Source organism: Myxocyprinus asiaticus, chromosome 48 (assembly GCF_019703515.2).
Source record: "Myxocyprinus asiaticus isolate MX2 ecotype Aquarium Trade chromosome 48, UBuf_Myxa_2, whole genome shotgun sequence".
NCBI classification, from domain to species: Eukaryota; Metazoa; Chordata; class Actinopteri; order Cypriniformes; family Catostomidae; genus Myxocyprinus; species Myxocyprinus asiaticus.
In genome coordinates this window covers 7,835,011-7,851,413 of record NC_059391.1, presented here as the reverse complement: position 1 = coordinate 7,851,413, position 16,403 = coordinate 7,835,011, and the positions used below count along the sequence as shown (strand labels likewise).

The following is a 16,403-nucleotide window of genomic DNA, read 5'->3' as shown; positions in this document are numbered from 1 at the left end:
CAGAGCAATTCCTGTTGCAATTGCTGTCGTTCAACACTATGCAGAAATTAAGGCGTAAATTCAAATGTGTAATTAGAGTACATAGAGGAAATTTTACACACAAAACAAATTCTCAAGTATATAAGATATAATATAACTATTTCAAATGATGATGCAATAGCTGCTTCAAAACCTATGAGCTGCTTACCTAGGAAAAATCATAGACACAAAAGGCCATTCCAAAACCAAATGTGGTCAAAACAGTAAACAGAAAAGTTCCTCTGTCTAACAAGATACCTTGTTTTCACCAACTCAGAAATAGAATAAAATTTTCATTTCATTTAAAATTTTCTGCATGTCGTCTTTGACTTACCCTGACACTTAGGGGCCTGGATGCAGCATAATTTAAACACAATAGTTTTCAGTTACTGATGCCATTGTAAAAAATTCACTATTCACAGTCAGCCATGATTCAATTAATCCATGAGTAAAAGTGTCCGGTAAGAGAGAGGTTACTGAGATTAAGCAAGTTGTTTTCAGCTCTTCATGTGATCATAACATGGCAGCCTCCACAAGGGGACACAGACCCTCTCTGTGTAGAATTAAACAGTTCATGTGAGTGCTCATGATTTTATACATATGTTTCAAAATTACTATTTATTTCTTAAGGAGTACAACTTTTTTTTAATGTGGGTTTTTTTTTTTTTTTTTTAACTAAATGCACCTTTAAACTATGAACTCTTTAGCATAGCATTAAGCTAAGCTACTGCTAATTCAGACTCAATTGTGAGCGTTAGTCCGTTTATGTGGTGCGCATGAGTGACTGTTAACAAAGTTGCTGCCCATGAAGCATCTCAAATCATTCACTTTAAAATGTTCATTTCGGTTACGATGCTGTCTTAGAAGGAAGTTGTCTATGTAGACAGTAGAAAATGAGGCAGCTCACTAGGTTTTGGAACAGAGCTAAAATTAGTTAATTATTAGCTTATAAAATAGCATTGGTTGTTTGTAACTGACCTGACCAGGGCTTTGACTGTGGATCGCACAACACTGGACAGCAGGAAGAGAGGGGTGACCAGGATATGAAAAAGTGAGAGGGAGGCAAAGGCCACAGCGGGGGATAGGTCTGCATCATCAGACATGTGCACGTGGGCAACAAACGTCTGGAATAAAAAAGCACAGATATTATATTTTCATCTTAAATGCATCCATTTACATTTCATCTAGAGTATTAAAACCTATGTAAATATAAGCTGGAATTGCTGGCAACAGTTCCTCATTACATATAATTGGTAAGTGCCAATAAAGATCAGAAATCAGACAGACCGTTGTATACTTACAGTGAGTACTGCTGCAATGGGAATAGCTGTGTTCATAAATACTGTGAATATAAACAAAAATAACATTAAATTAGTTTCAAATTGATCGTAGAGCTATGTGCAATAAATGAAGCAAAGTGGTACACGTGTAAATTGGTAACATGTGATTTGCAAACACCATGTTCTGTCTATCCCCCTTTTACATTTTCTATCCATGTGTTGATCCATCCATTATGTGACTGTTCCCCCAGTGTCCCTGCCAACATTCAGAATAATGGTTGATTAAATATGGGTTTTTCAATTACAGATTCTTAAACTTTTTGAAACTGCGTCTTAAAAACGCAATGCTCTTCATGCAAGATGCTGAAAAAATAGCAAGATGTGACAGAATGGCCAAACATGTCTACGTGACCCATGTTTACATGGACCAGTAATTTATAAAAATAGTGTAAATAGTAGGCAAGAGGGCATCCTGTGTATCCATTGTTCCTCCTTACATGTCTCTGTCTTCTATGTGCTTTGTGATAAAGACATTTTGAGCTAATTTCTCCAGTGCTCTAGTAAGCCTGCAGTCTCATTAAATGTGAATTCCAACATCGAAAATGATCTGCGAGTGATTAAATACCTGTATTTAAACTCAACTTTTGCACCCTCTTTTACATTTTGTATTGAGAGCAAATTTTTTCCAAAATGTCGTTGTGGAGAAACAAGTTTTTCCAGAGGGAACAAATCCAATATATATATATATATATATATATATATATAATTATTATTTTTTATTTATTTATTTATTTTTTTACAGTGTGTTGCTTTAGGTGCGTTCGGTGAATATATTGACTTGGAACTAGGACAAAATCTTGAGAGCAGTATCCTACAGCATTTAAGACTCTGGAGCAAGAAATACACATTGCAAAACAGATGGAGAAAACAATAGCTAATGCAAGTGGGTTTTGCCATAGGTACATTATCAAGCATTATCAATCTCGGATTGAATTAATATCTGTGCTTCTGGTGGAATTATATGTGCAGTATTCATGTTGATGTGCACTTTGCCATATATACAAATAACACGTGTGAATACATTGAGATTTGTGAACAACTTTAAATAAAAAGTGGAATTCCATTAATGGGTATTGACTTGAGAAATGCTTTGGATCTATGTTTACTCCTCTAAACAGCCTGTGCTGGAAGTGCTGCACCTGAGTAAACCTAAATTTGGCTATGTAAGGCACTCTCCCGCACATGCAACAGAAGTTTAGCTAATTGCTGAGGGATGCTGTATCTGCAGTATTTCATTGCAAGCTGGTTTCTGAAATAACTGAATGAGGAGATGCCTCAATCTTTGTGATAAGAAATCTTCAATTACCAGAATCTGTGTGGATCTAAGGGAACCCATTATGTAATTGCTTTTGACAGCTAACCCATTATTTACATCAAGGGATTGATGTACAACCATGTTCCCAGTTATCATTCTCACAAATTTGCACCTTCACGTTCCATGACAATAAACAAGGCTTGACATTGAGCTCAAGTCAAGTTAAACAGACTGACAAAGCTCAATTTCCAAATGTTAACATCCAAACACATATAAGTACACCAACCCTTCATAATCCTGCACTGCCTACAAACCTAGCTTCAGATTGTGGTATAAAGTAGATTTGGATTTAACCCAATCATTCAGATATTATTGTGAGAACTGTGGATTTTCCTTTTAGGACTCTGATAACTACTGAGAAAGAGTTTTCATAAGTGAAAGGGGAAGCATGTTTATCTGCAGTTACCATCACCACCCCTGGCTTTGAGTTTGCTGCTGAACAAGATTTTGCTATAGCCTTCTGCCATGTAGTTGCTGCACTGCCATCTATATGAAAAACAAATAGACTCTTGCCTGTTGGTATCTTCTATTACTTTTCTGTGAGGCATGAGCCTTCTGTATTACTTTTATGTTCTGGGAGGGAGCAAAATGCCGATTGGGCTGTTTCCAGACCATAAATGCCAACAGAATTAAACTTCAACTGGTTCCTAATATGAGTTCAGAAGCTAAATTCTGAAACTTTGCAGTCATGGCAAATCAGTGACAAGATGGCTGGGTATGCGGCACATAATTCTCTGATCCCATTGTACTACCCAGAACGTCTGTGAGATACAAACACCTTGTGAATGCTTCCATTGAGTTCATGAGTTTGAATTCAGCAATGCCATCGAGTGATTGTTTGAAACTTTTTACTGCATCACTGTACATTACTTTACTGCTGGTTCTGGGCTGTCTACAGCCAAGTTTATTTACTTTGATGAGACTTCCAATTTAATGGGAATTCCCTGTCGGACAGGTTTTATGCCCATTTTCCCTCATGTTCTTTGGTGTCCTCATTTTACCACCAGTCTGTCTGCTATATTTGAGCTTGCAGTCTGGAAAATGTTCTGTTTCTTTTACCATGTTGTTTTGAACTAACTATGGACATTCAACCAATTTGGATAATTTGATTAGTGTGATGATGGACAAAGTTAATTGGAACTTCTGGCGTATCTTCCCAAAAGTACACTTATGTTAGTTGGTAAGCAACTTCATTAATGTGTGAACAAGTAAATGCATTCCTTAGAAAAGAAACAGGCCTTCACGGTTTTAAGACTACGTAACCTTGACTTAAATCAGAGTGCATGAAAGAAGAGCACTGTGAAGATATTCCATATTGACATTTTCAAAGACTATTCCTCAGTTTAAGGAAGAGACGTCTTTGTTCCCTGAACATTTCTTACCTATTGATATACTCATTCAAAAGAACAGCGGGAGGCACTTCATTCATAGTGATTTTAACAGGATTGCCATAATATGGCATTATTAAAATGTGGAACGTGTTGCTTGGTGGCTGGACACTGTCTGGATGCCTGGAACTAATGGAAATTAAAGGTTTAGATCTCTGAAATAGCAACCACAAAAGGACGTAAGAACCACTGCAGTGAAGCGAGACAGCTAGATATGTGCAGAACTAAAAACTGCAGCATACATCTTACCTCTGGAAGGTGAATACATTTATGCCAACTAACTGTAAGTTTGATAGGTGGAGCTCTAAAAGTGACTATAGATCCATTATAATGAATGAAGCTGCACTAGTCATTTATTACATTTAGTCATTTAGCAGATGTTTTTATCCAAAATGACTTACAAATTAGGAACATAAAAAAGAAATCCTTAACTTGTCTGAAGGTATTGCAGACAGCTTCGCACTAAACAGCATTGAACGGCTTAATTTATTATAATAGGAGCGATCCGATATTCCCAAACTCTCTGCTATGGAAATAATTGTAAACATCTAAACTATGATACAATTTCATCACCTCTTCTCACGTAGATGCTCAGTTTCAACAACACATCTCTATGAGTCACTTCAGGTAAAAGTTTGATGTTCTTTGAGAAAATATGTTAACTCAGAGCCTTATTTTAATGATACCGGAAGTGCTCCCAGACCAGTAGAATTGTAATTCCTTTGTTATTATTTACATCCTTGAATTAGCCTAGACCATTCTGTCTTTCAATGTAATTTCAAAGGCAGTATTTCTCAACCTTTTCTGACTCCAAGGCCCCCCTTCTGCTGAGTGCTGCGTAATATGTCAAGTTTGTTGCTAAACTGTTTTTATTTTGCTACAGATGCCCTGAACCCACTACACTGACAGATGTTAGAAGAACGAATGGCCTCTAAAGGCCTTACCTGCTGGCAAGCTCCATTACTTTTATTGTGAGGGATGAGCCTTCTATATTGCTTGATAGATTGATTGTGCTACTTTCCCATAAATGCCATCAGAACTACATTTTCATTGTTTCCTACAATGGGTTCACAAGTTCAATCCACAAAGACAATTTAGTCAAAGTAAGCATAGGTCTGCTCAGGTGGTACTCAGAGGGTTTGTGAGATAAAAACGCCATCAGTGTGATTGGTTCCTTTCAGTTTTGCACTCTATGACTGGAGGCAATGCCGTCAAGTTAGTGAACTATTTTACAATCATTGCTGTCATTTTGCTGCTGTCATACTGTGGTGCTGCAGCAAAATTGCATCCCTTTGATGGGACTTTCTGCAACTGAAATACATGTTCTTTGGTGTCCTCATTTTGCCTTTTATTTTTGTTGTGCTGTTTAGTATCCTGTGCAGTAGGTGGACAAACTGTAGTATCTTCCCCGAAATTACTTGAGCTGGTGATGTGAAATTATTGTTTAGTGTAATTAAAAATGTATTATTTTACCCTGTATTTGTGCATGTTTCTTTCAAGATCTGTCCCAAATGACTCACTACACGCTATGCATTTGCAAAATACACTATGCACTCACTTGGCCATGTAGTGTATGAAAGTGTAATATCGTCCCAAATGGAACACTTCACGTTTTTTTACTACACGGAAGTGTCTGCCATTTAACAGTTGACGGAAGTGACGTTTCAAATGCATGTGATGTGTTGCCGCTAGATTTAGTGTGAAAGACAACCTCAGTTCAATACTTGTATCTCCAACAATGTACATATTCATACAGCTTGGGGTGATGGTAAAGCATTTTCTGTTACTCACATTTGTAATGTGCTGTCTTCACTGAATTCCACTGATTGCTACATCTCCATTGTTTAATATTGTCTTGTAAGGTTAGCATAGTGGCCAGGTAACTCCACCCCTTCCACTACGTATGGCAAACTGTGACTGCTGAGTGCATGAAGTGTCCAATATTCCACACTCCGTTTTGATGGTTGAAGAGGTGCATCAGGTGGGACTTATAGTACACTTTTTGTTGAATTTTCACTGTTAACATACTACTCGCACTACTTACACTACAAAATGACAAATAATAGTGCAGAAGTGTGCGGTTTGGGATGCATCTACAGTATTGCACTGTTAGCTTAGCAACATGCTAAGTACAAACTTCTTTTAAATCAATTGCAGTTGACTGTTTCCTTTGAGACAGTTTCTGCTGGAAGTGATGTCACCATGTTAGTGAATGTTGTGCTACCATGGCTGTCATTCTGTTGTGCTGGAAAATTTAATCACTTTGATGGGACTTCCTTCTCCAACTGAGTTTCCTGTCTGATAGTTTCTTTTCCCATATTTTGCTCACATTTGAAAGTTTTTAGGCATCCCCAATTCACCTCCAGATTTGTCTGTCTGTCTGACTGTCTGTAGTTTGGGGTATGCAGTCTGGTGAACGTATTTATTTAGTGCTGGATTAAAGGACTGTTCACACCAAATCAGTGTCGATTTTGTGAGACAAACCTCTGACGGAATTTCTATTCACACCGAGTCCGTAATAAAATGAAACGAAAAACTATTTCACTCCTGTACAATAGGCGGCGCTGTTACTGTCCTACAAACATTTATACCAGTCTCCTGCCCACACCTTCAGCTGTGAGAGATTAATATTTTGAACACTTTTAAAGCATTTATTTACCTTACTTGGCATAACTGTTCCATTATATTCTTTCCATGGTGTTGCTGCATTTTGAGGAGTATATAATCTGTGTTTTTTTTATGCGAGTGAGATGAGTAAAGAGCGCTGTTGCATATTTATTTGTTCATGTATTTTGCTACGAGAACGGACTACCGAGCCATATTCTCTTTTTATAATGCCTGGATAATATAACACAAGGTACTGTGATATAAATACATGTGGAATAATGTACATTAAGAATAACAGTAGGCTATAGTATAAAATAGGATGCATAATATTTAAAATAATATAAAATAAAACACTGGCTCGCTGTCTTTTCTTTATTTAAATTATTGCAATACTATGTTATATGATCCTTGCTATAAAAATAGCAGCTTTGTTCTGCAATTCGTTTGTCTATAGTAAAATACTGCATGTAACAAGTCTTTTTATGGGATATTCAACGCAAGAGACTGGGTTGGGGATATTTTACAACGAATTTAATGAATTGCCGAAACTCGCTAACAGGCACAGTGCTGTACATATTAAATTAATGTACGTTAAGACAAAAAACGTGAGCAGGCTTTCAAAAACAGACTGGGTTCAAGTTTGCCAAACAAAGCGTTCATAAACTGCAACTATTTATTTTTAAGCATATAATTTTCAGGTGTGTATCAGCTGCATGTTCAATGCCAGTGTTTGCCAGTTGATTAGCACCACCAACTCACTGGAATGAGCAGCTGCAGCGACTCAAAATGACAAAAAGCTCTTCTCTCATTGGTCAGTCAGTTTTCATCGCAGTCTGAAGCACAATGGGAATCCATTGTTCCCATTAAAAAGCTTGTCGGAACGAAAAATCGCACTGAAAAAATATATATATATATACAGTATATCTATAATTGTGTGTGTGTGGGCGGGTTTGGGTGGTTTACGAGGAATTTTCTTTAGGTTACAATCTGGTAGACAAAAGGGTATTATGATATAAATGTGGTTTATGAGGACATTTCTGGTGTCCTCATAATTCTAATCACTTAAAAAGCATACTAAACTATGTTTTTTTGAAAATGTAAAAATGCAGAAAGTTTTTTTTGTGAGGGTTTGGTTTAGGGGTAGGGTTAGGGGATAGAATCTATAGTTCGTACAGTATAAATATCATTATTTCTATGGAGAGTCCTCATAAGGATAGCCGCACCAACATGTGTGTGTGTGTGTGTGTGTGTGTGTGTGTTTGTGTGTGTTTGTGTGTGAGTGTTTGTGTGTGATTAATTAGGCCTAATTAACAAAGTAAAATTGGACAGTGGCATTCAATTAACTGTGAGAGGTCCAATTTCTATATTTTCTTCCCAGTAAAGTCTGAAGTCTTAACTTATAGTCAACTTAACTTAGCAATCAAGATGTGTATAATTCAACAATTGTTTTTTCAATAATTTATTTGTATAGTAGGCCTACCTTTCACAAACAAAGAGCAGCTTTACAGAGAATAAAACAGTGTCTTACAAAACCAGTGAGCAAGCCAAAGGTGAATAGTCTGTGACAAGGACCCAGCAAACACAGAACATTCCTCTAACATTAGCATATGGTTCCTGTTTGGTTAATTTTTGGGAACCAATTCCTAACGTTCTAGGAATGTTCTCTATAGGTTATATGTTTAAAACCATAAACTAACGTTCTCAGAACATTGCAGGCAGGTTTTTCTGTGGCAACCTTAAAAGCACTTATGCAGAACATTCTCTAATGGTTATTTTTAGGTTTATTGTGTAACCATAAACTAACCTTCCCAGAACATTGCAGGGAGGTTTTTGTGGGACAAAATATCACACAATAATTTTTCTAATGGTTATTTTTAGGTTTTATTTTTCGTTCATATTGTTTCATTATTTTTCATTATCATACTTGATTATTAATTCACCTTTTTCACAGGCAGCTATATTACCCATTATGCTTAGCGCATTCTTCCAATGCGGATGCAACAGACTTCCGCTTCGCAACTTATTCCCATTACCAAGCACTATAATATCACTAACAACAGTCAAAAATGGAAAAACAGTCTGTGTTTACTTAACGTAAATCTCTTTCTCACTAATGTCAGCATATGGACATTAGGTTTCGATGGCAATACCGAACAGATGAGAACACAATCAAGCACACATTTGCATCGTAAAGTTACTGGACTCTAGCGCTCTCTGCACACACCCTGTATGTGTGTGTGTGTGAAAGAGAGAGACACAGACATACAGCACGCAGAGAGAGAGAGAGAGAGAATCCATGAATATGATGTGCTAGATTTCATGCGTTTCTTGTTGTGCACTTCAATATGAAAACAGCCAAATCCCACACATTTAGCGAATCCAGAAATCCGACCGTATGCTTTATTAAGGTTCGAAAAAGAGGACATGTCCATGAAAAGAGGGTGTATGGTCATCATAGATTCCATTTAAAAATCTTCAGATTTATGGCATTATTTCTGCATTAACAAGTGCCGCCTTCTCACGCACCCAACAACAACTCTGTCTCTACCTCATTCACATACACTCACCGCGTGACATGTGATATGAACCTTGTAAATATGATTACTAAAAAAACAACAACAAGGAGCTTGATTTAAATGTTTTCATCTTTGTTATCTTCCAGAATAATGGACATCATTTGGAATTATCTGTCAATGCTTTCAAAAAATAGGCAAATGACAGAGAATTAGTTTAATGCAACCTCTGATTATTACATCTGGTTTGACTCGAAATGTTTCAGCATTGGCAGCTTTTGTGCAGGCTTATTGTTGTGACATTCATTTTACAGTAGTTTTTGAGCCACCCGTAGTTGTTATAACACACTATAAAAGCACATATTTATCCAGAGCCTTGCTGCTCGCAATCACCAGTAATGTTAGTCTAGCTGATAACAACAACTAAGCGGAAGTGTGGAGCATCCGAAAGGAAGTCTCTCGCCGTAATGGCGCCGCCCAAGGAGAAGTCAGGAAAAAGGTAGATATGAATGTACATTTGATCTGCTCGCGCTTCATTCAGCCACAGAAATTTCCTCTTGCGCAATTTAAAATTAACGGTCATTCGGGGACAGACTCACTGACTGACATCCTATCGCTTTCCTCAATAAATAATTACTTCTAAATGTTAGGAGTAAAGGCTAAATGTTACTGATTTGATACAGATTTGACTCATAAAATTGAAAAGAATGTGATTTGTAAGTTTAACCAAGAGGTTTTCTGTTTATTGACTACAACTGAAAAGAAACAGAGATGTCTCCACTAAACTACGGTAAGAAATTATTCTAACGTTAGCCTAGTTAATGTTAATTGAATGGTTTATTGAATGTTTATTCGATTTTTTTTTTGTCTGTCAATTAGTGATAAGAAGATTGGATCATTTTACTGACTTGATCTTTGAATCTCGTTCAGCAAAATGTCTTCAAGAAGTCTTTATTCAAGTCATTTCGTTCATTAGTCACATGACAGCCACATGGGCTCTACAGGAAACAGAACTGATTTGCCACTTCCCGACTCTGTCTTCGGTCCTGAGTCTTTTGTTCATTTTTCACATGATAATTGCATAGGCTTTGTACAGGAAACAGAATTGATTAGTTCACCTCCCTGCTCGGTATTTGGATCTGTCTTTCGTTCATTTGTCAAGTGACCGCAACTAGGCTCCGCATAGAAGACAAACAATGTTATTTTTTCTCTTAACAGCTCACAGTTCATTGTGTTGCAGTTGTTTGTATCGTGATAAATACGTGTAGTGTGACAATCAAATACATTTTAAAATCATAAGAATAGTCATGATGAGCTATTTTCATGTATTTAATGCAGGAAGTGTTTACAAGATATTTTCTGTCAAGTGTAAAATTAAACTAAAATGGTCTTAGATGACTATCAGTAAATTCAAAGGAAAATTCTTTAAGGCATACTTGATTTGAGTCTACAGTTCACAATAAGGACATAAATAATACAAGTGGATCCATCATGAGGGAAAAATAAATTACAGTTTATTCAAAATCAATTCAGTTGTCAAGTCCATAATATGGGGTTTTCTAATAGCTTTTATAGTCTATGATATTTTATGAAGAAAAGATGAAAGTTGTAAAATTTGGAAGAATTTTGTAGAATTTCCCCATCATTCAGAAAGTTTAAAGCTTCAATGAACACTTTATTACCAGATTCAGTGTTATGGAAAAGAACCATCATGACAGAAGCATTTACAAATGTATACATTGCAAGTAATAAAGAAGCTAAAATTTGAGACCAGAAATACTTTGTGAAACAGTAAAGGCAAAAATACAATCAAACTAACCGCTTGTATTTAAGGAAGGTTGGGAATATGAACTAATTTCTGTTTCCAATACAGAGTCTATGCAGCTGTCAATGAATGAAAGATTCAGATCCGAAGACTGACTTGTGAGGTGAACTAATCAATTCTGTTTCCTGTACACAACCTAAGTGGCTGTCACTTTAAAAATGAATGAAAGATTCAGCTCCGAAGACCGACTCTTGAGGTGAACTAATAACTTCTGTTTCCTGCACTGATCCTATGGGTACCTATGTAACTGTCATGTGTCAAATAAACGAAAGACTCAGATCTGAAGACCGACTCTTGAGGTGAACTAATAAATTCTGTTTCCTGTACTGATCCTATGGGTACCTATGTAGCTGTCACGTGTCAAATAAACGAAAGACTCAGATCCGAAGACCGACTCTTAAGGTGAACTAATAAATTCTGTTTCCTGTACCAATCCCATGGGTACCTATGTAGCTGTCTGGTGTCAAATAAACGAAAGACTCAGATCCGAAGACCGACTCGTGAGGTGAACTTATCATTTCTGTACAGAGCCTATGAGGCTGTCCTGCGTTGAATGAGCGAAACACAAACGCATGTGGGGCCACGACTAAATTAACGAATCACTCTCTGAGACTACTACTCAATCTTTATAAAAGATTCATTCAAAATGAAAGAATTGTTCTTAAATGACCCATCACTACTGTCAGTAAATTTCTGATTTTAAAAACCCTCGATTGTGTAGGAGTCATTGGTTATTTGAAATAATTCCCTTTAATATCTGCATATTAATGGTGCTGAGGAAGTTTTAGGAAACTGAAAAACAAGGCACAGTTTTCAGTGTTGAAGCACAGAAGGGTTGCAGAAAGGATATATCAGTCTTCCAAAATGTGTTGTGGCTGATTTGAATGATAATATAGTAATTATAATTCATTATAATAAATGATGAATTTGTCGATGGCTTGTCTGTTTATTGAGGTTGCAGCATGGTTGCAGAAAAGATCTAGAAATTAAGAGGTTAAGGGAACGTAGGGGAATCATTGTGTACAACCAAAGACAAACTATTATTTCTGTAAAGAAAACTTCCCTGGAAAACCAAAAACATATCTTAAAGCTCTGTTCTGGGAATGTTCTGGAAACCACAAATTGTTAGTTGGGGAAACATGCTAGATCAATAATTATAGGCTAATGGACATGATGATAATGATGTAAACTCACTTTCTTCATAAAGAGGCACTAGCATAATATTAGATTACTATAGTGTGTCCTTTAACATGAGTGTTAACAATCACAGTGACTTGCTGCTGCATTATAAGTGAACATATGTGACTGGGCAAACAAAAGAGGCTGACTGTAAACGCGTCTCTACACGCTGCCGTTATCATGAGCACACAACAACACGCGTCTTATATCCGCTGTGCAGGAGAATCAACAACCAACAGATGAAGTTTGTTTTCCAAAATTGTAATTCTGGTCTAAATATATTTAGACCACCTCTGTGCATTAAATAGTCTTTACGCACATTTTCATTGTAAACTATATGACGTTTCAGATGTTTTGTTTCTCCATGTCAAGATAAAATCGCAATGTTTTTTATTATACTAAATTATGATAAAACAGTTATACACCTTCCATGTGAAACCAATCTTGGAGGAATGGGAAACGAAAAGTATGAAAGCTAATTCTTAATTTTTTTCTAAATGAAACTAGGCCTGTTTGTTTATGGAAGACAAATTAATCTCACATCTGCCTTCATATTTACAGTTACAGTGAGTCTTTACAGTGCGTTCAGTGACTTTGGTTCACCTGGGGAAAATATATCTCTTTTACAAGGGAAATCATTTGGTGAAAACTGTTGTATAAATGCTTACTTGGTTGTTTTGTCCAAGAGTTTGTGTTTTGTGAAAAATATTCTATGTATGCAGCTATGGGTATTTTTGAAGAAACAAGAAAATGTATGAGAATGTGTGCCCTTTTTTCAAAGCATTTCAACCTTTTCCTCTATTTTTGATGGTTAGGAAGTGCTATTTTTTTACCCTTATTTACTCAACCTGGTCTCACAGAAATGCATTACTATACGTAATATTGTATAACAGATAATATCATTTCACAAAAATTTCACCACAGCCATGTAATTTTTAAGAGATCAGGCTGTATTTATTAGGAAATGTATCATTCTTTGTCAAAAGTCAGGTGGCTCATTTGTTTAGAATGAATTTTACCTGCTAACTGTGTTGTGTGTCATTTTACCAAAGGAATTAAATGTATGCTTATGACTCTCTTCTCCATCATTTGATCATCAAAAAGTTAATTGTGTTTTGCAAATACTGCTGAGGTTTGTGAACCAGGCACATTCTATAATAAGCCTAATTTGCACAGAAAGGTATGTTTGCCCAGAAGATAATCATAATAACTTAATTTCAATGTGCACAGAGGCTAGCAACGCTGTTCCAGCTCATTTAACTCCTTAAATTGGTCTCCAGGTGGTTTGTAAATAAGACCCAGCTTTTGCACTGAAAGTGGCACAACTGTTTATTGAATTCAATCCTTGATGTTGAATTTCCATTTTTGGGCCTGGCTCACCATTGAAGTGCCTATATCTGTTTGATTAAAACAGTATTGATATAAGTTTTGTTGTAAGTAGTTAAGTGGTTATTTTTTTGTTCAGTCCCTATGCAGTTCAGTAACATTTGCTTTATCCATACAGTATATACAAAGCTGGTTGAGAATTCTCAGGTGTCTCACTTGAAATAGAAGTGTAGAGTGCAAAGGTCTGTAAGCTAGTCATCTCTTTCCCTCGGGTTTTCTCCACACTTGAGCAGAAGATATGCTCCCAGGCGTACAGCTTCAAGAGTTTGATACCCCGCAGCAACTCATTGGTCTTCTTCAGTCTTTCACTGGAATACTCCTGAGTGCATCACATAAATTATACATATGTAACAACGCAATGGGTGCTTTCAATCTCATGGGTCTTATTTCAGCATGTATAACTCAATGTAAATACTATTTGACAGGCTTATCACTCTCTTCAAGCTCTGGTTTTACTGCACAAATAGCATCCGTATTTGAACAAAGTCTATATTTGCACAGCTATTTGATTGCAGGCTAATAAGACCCAATCTTTTCTTGTTATTAAACAGAGAATGTAAGGTAACTCACCAATGTGCTTTTCTGTGCTTCCGATAGCTTGGTCGCCACAAAGTACTGCACCGGAGCCAGAAGGGTGATGACCGTGGCCCCTATCAAGGCACTAATTCCCAGGAGGTAGTAAAGGAGGATGACTCCAACGATGATCTAGAACCAAAGAAACATTTCATTTCATTTTCCTTTTCATATTCAGTAGCACTTTTTTCACAGGAAGAAATAAAAAGAGGTTTTATGGCAAACTGCCTGTTATTTTTAGCATTAAGGAGGATCAATGTACTGAAAATAAAGAAAAATAAAAAAATATATATATATAAATATTAGATAAAAGTGTAAATATGCAGAAATAGAGCAAGCACTTCACATTAAAATAATGCAGCGATCTATGTTCGCTAAAAAAAATGACAAGAGGTGGAAACTAAGTAATATTCGATTCCTAATAACCAGGCCCAGATGGAATCTGCAGACTTTTTCTAAAAATGCCTTAAATTCATTCCAGTTCTACGGAAATCTGTGGAACTTTCTGCAGTGTTCTGCATGCTCAGATTCCATGTGGGCCTGCTAATAAGATTCTTTCTTGTCATCAACCTGGTCTCATAGAATCATGATACTATACCTAAATTGTAGCTAAATTAGTTTACGTGGCTCATTGTATGTATTGTGGCAGTTTCCTTGTAAACAAATACACTAGAGGTGTTACAGCAACGACTTTTATTCACTTTTACACAATTCAAGAGTAAAACGTCATGGTTACTTGTGTAACCTCCGTTCCCTGATGGAGGGAATGAGACGTTGTGTCGAGGCTCTTGGGAGCCCGAAACACCTCTGGTCTTTGATAAAAGGCCAATGAAAATTGGCGAGTGGTATTTGCATGCCACTCCCCCGTACATACAGTTATAAAAGGAGCTGCCGCGCAACCACTCATTCAGGTTTTATGCTCAGGAGGCGAGACAAGGTCCGGCCATTTCAGCAGGTAGTTCAGCGTTGTGGCAGGAGGGACACAACGTCTCATTCCCTCCATCAGGTAACGGAGGTTACACAGGTAACCATGACTTTCCCTATATGTCACTCACTCGATGCTGTGTCGAAGAAGTGACACTAGGGGTCCCTATACAAAACGCCGCAACTGGCTGAACTGTGTTATGTGAACTGGCGGTGTGTGACGGGCAGACAACTGTGTGCCTCGTAGCCAGCGCACCAGGCTGACATGTAACCTCCCCCAACATAGTTATGAGTGTCGAACGGCCCTTTGGGGACAAGTCGACTACCCAAAAGATAGAGACAGGCTAGCCCAGTCGTGGCCTCTCTTCCCCTTCTTTTTTTCCACTCCCTAAAAAAAGGGGGAATATCCGACTGGGCTGACCAGGTCTAGTTGGGGGGTGTCCCTCCCAAGGGGAGGACACCACGGACACCACACCTCGCCCAGAGAGAGGGGGGGATATTCAGCATTATATTATAGCATTGTCGCGAGGAGCCTGAGGTCCAAGAACCACGTCTGGGTGGGCCAGTAGGGTACTACCAGCACGACCTGCTCCTCATCCTCCCTGACCTCACACAGGGTCTGTGCAAATAGGCTCATTGGGGGAAATGCATATTTGCGCAGGTCTGGGGGCCAGCTGTGTGCCAGCGTATCTATGCCTACAGGTGCCTTGGTCAGGGCATTCCAGAGTGGGCAGTGGGAGGATTCTTGAGAGGTGAACAGGTCTACCTGTGCCTGTCCGAATTGACTCCAGATCAGCTGGACCACCTGAGGGTGGAGTCCACTCTCCACTCTACCCTGAGGTTAACCTGCCATGACAGCGCATCCGCTGCAGTGTTGATGTCGCCCGGGATATGAGTGGCTCGCAGCGACTTGAGGTGCTGCTGAATCCAGAGGAGGAGACGGTGGGCGAGTTGTGACATACAACGAGAGCGCAGACTGTCTTGGCGGTTGACATATGCTACCGTTGCCGCGTTGTCTGTCCGAACTAACACATGCTTTCCCTGGATCAACGGCCAAAACCTCCGCAGGGCGAGCAGAATTGCCAGCAACTCGAAGCAGTTGATGTGCCAACGCAGCCGCAGGCCCGTCCATAAGCCGGCGGCTGCGTGCCCATTGCAGACAGTGCCCCAGCCCATTTTGGAGGCATCTGTTGTGACCATGACATGACTGGAGACCTGCACAAGGGGAACGCCTGCCCGTAGAAACATGAGGTCAGTCCAAGGGCTGAAGAGGCGGTGACAGACCGGTGTTATGACCACGCGATGTGTCCCGTGGTGCCATGCCCATCTCGGGAC

The 16,403-nt window shown here is 38.2% G+C and overlaps 1 protein-coding gene across 4 annotated transcripts in view; it reads right to left on the bottom strand.

Moving 5' to 3' along the window:
• The window catches only part of LOC127437715 (ATP-binding cassette sub-family C member 8-like), a 96,813-nt gene that overhangs the window by 59,967 nt on the left and 20,443 nt on the right, over window positions 1-16,403 (bottom strand). For all 4 annotated transcript variants that reach the window (XM_051692809.1, XM_051692810.1, XM_051692811.1 and 1 more), the window contains 4 exons: window positions 14,142-14,276; window positions 13,728-13,890; window positions 1,320-1,360; window positions 997-1,142 (listed from right to left, as the gene is read on the bottom strand). In XM_051692809.1, coding sequence (XP_051548769.1) covers window positions 997-1,142; window positions 1,320-1,360; window positions 13,728-13,890; window positions 14,142-14,276 — 485 coding nt within the window. The remainder of the gene's footprint in view (window positions 1-996; window positions 1,143-1,319; window positions 1,361-13,727; window positions 13,891-14,141; window positions 14,277-16,403) is intronic.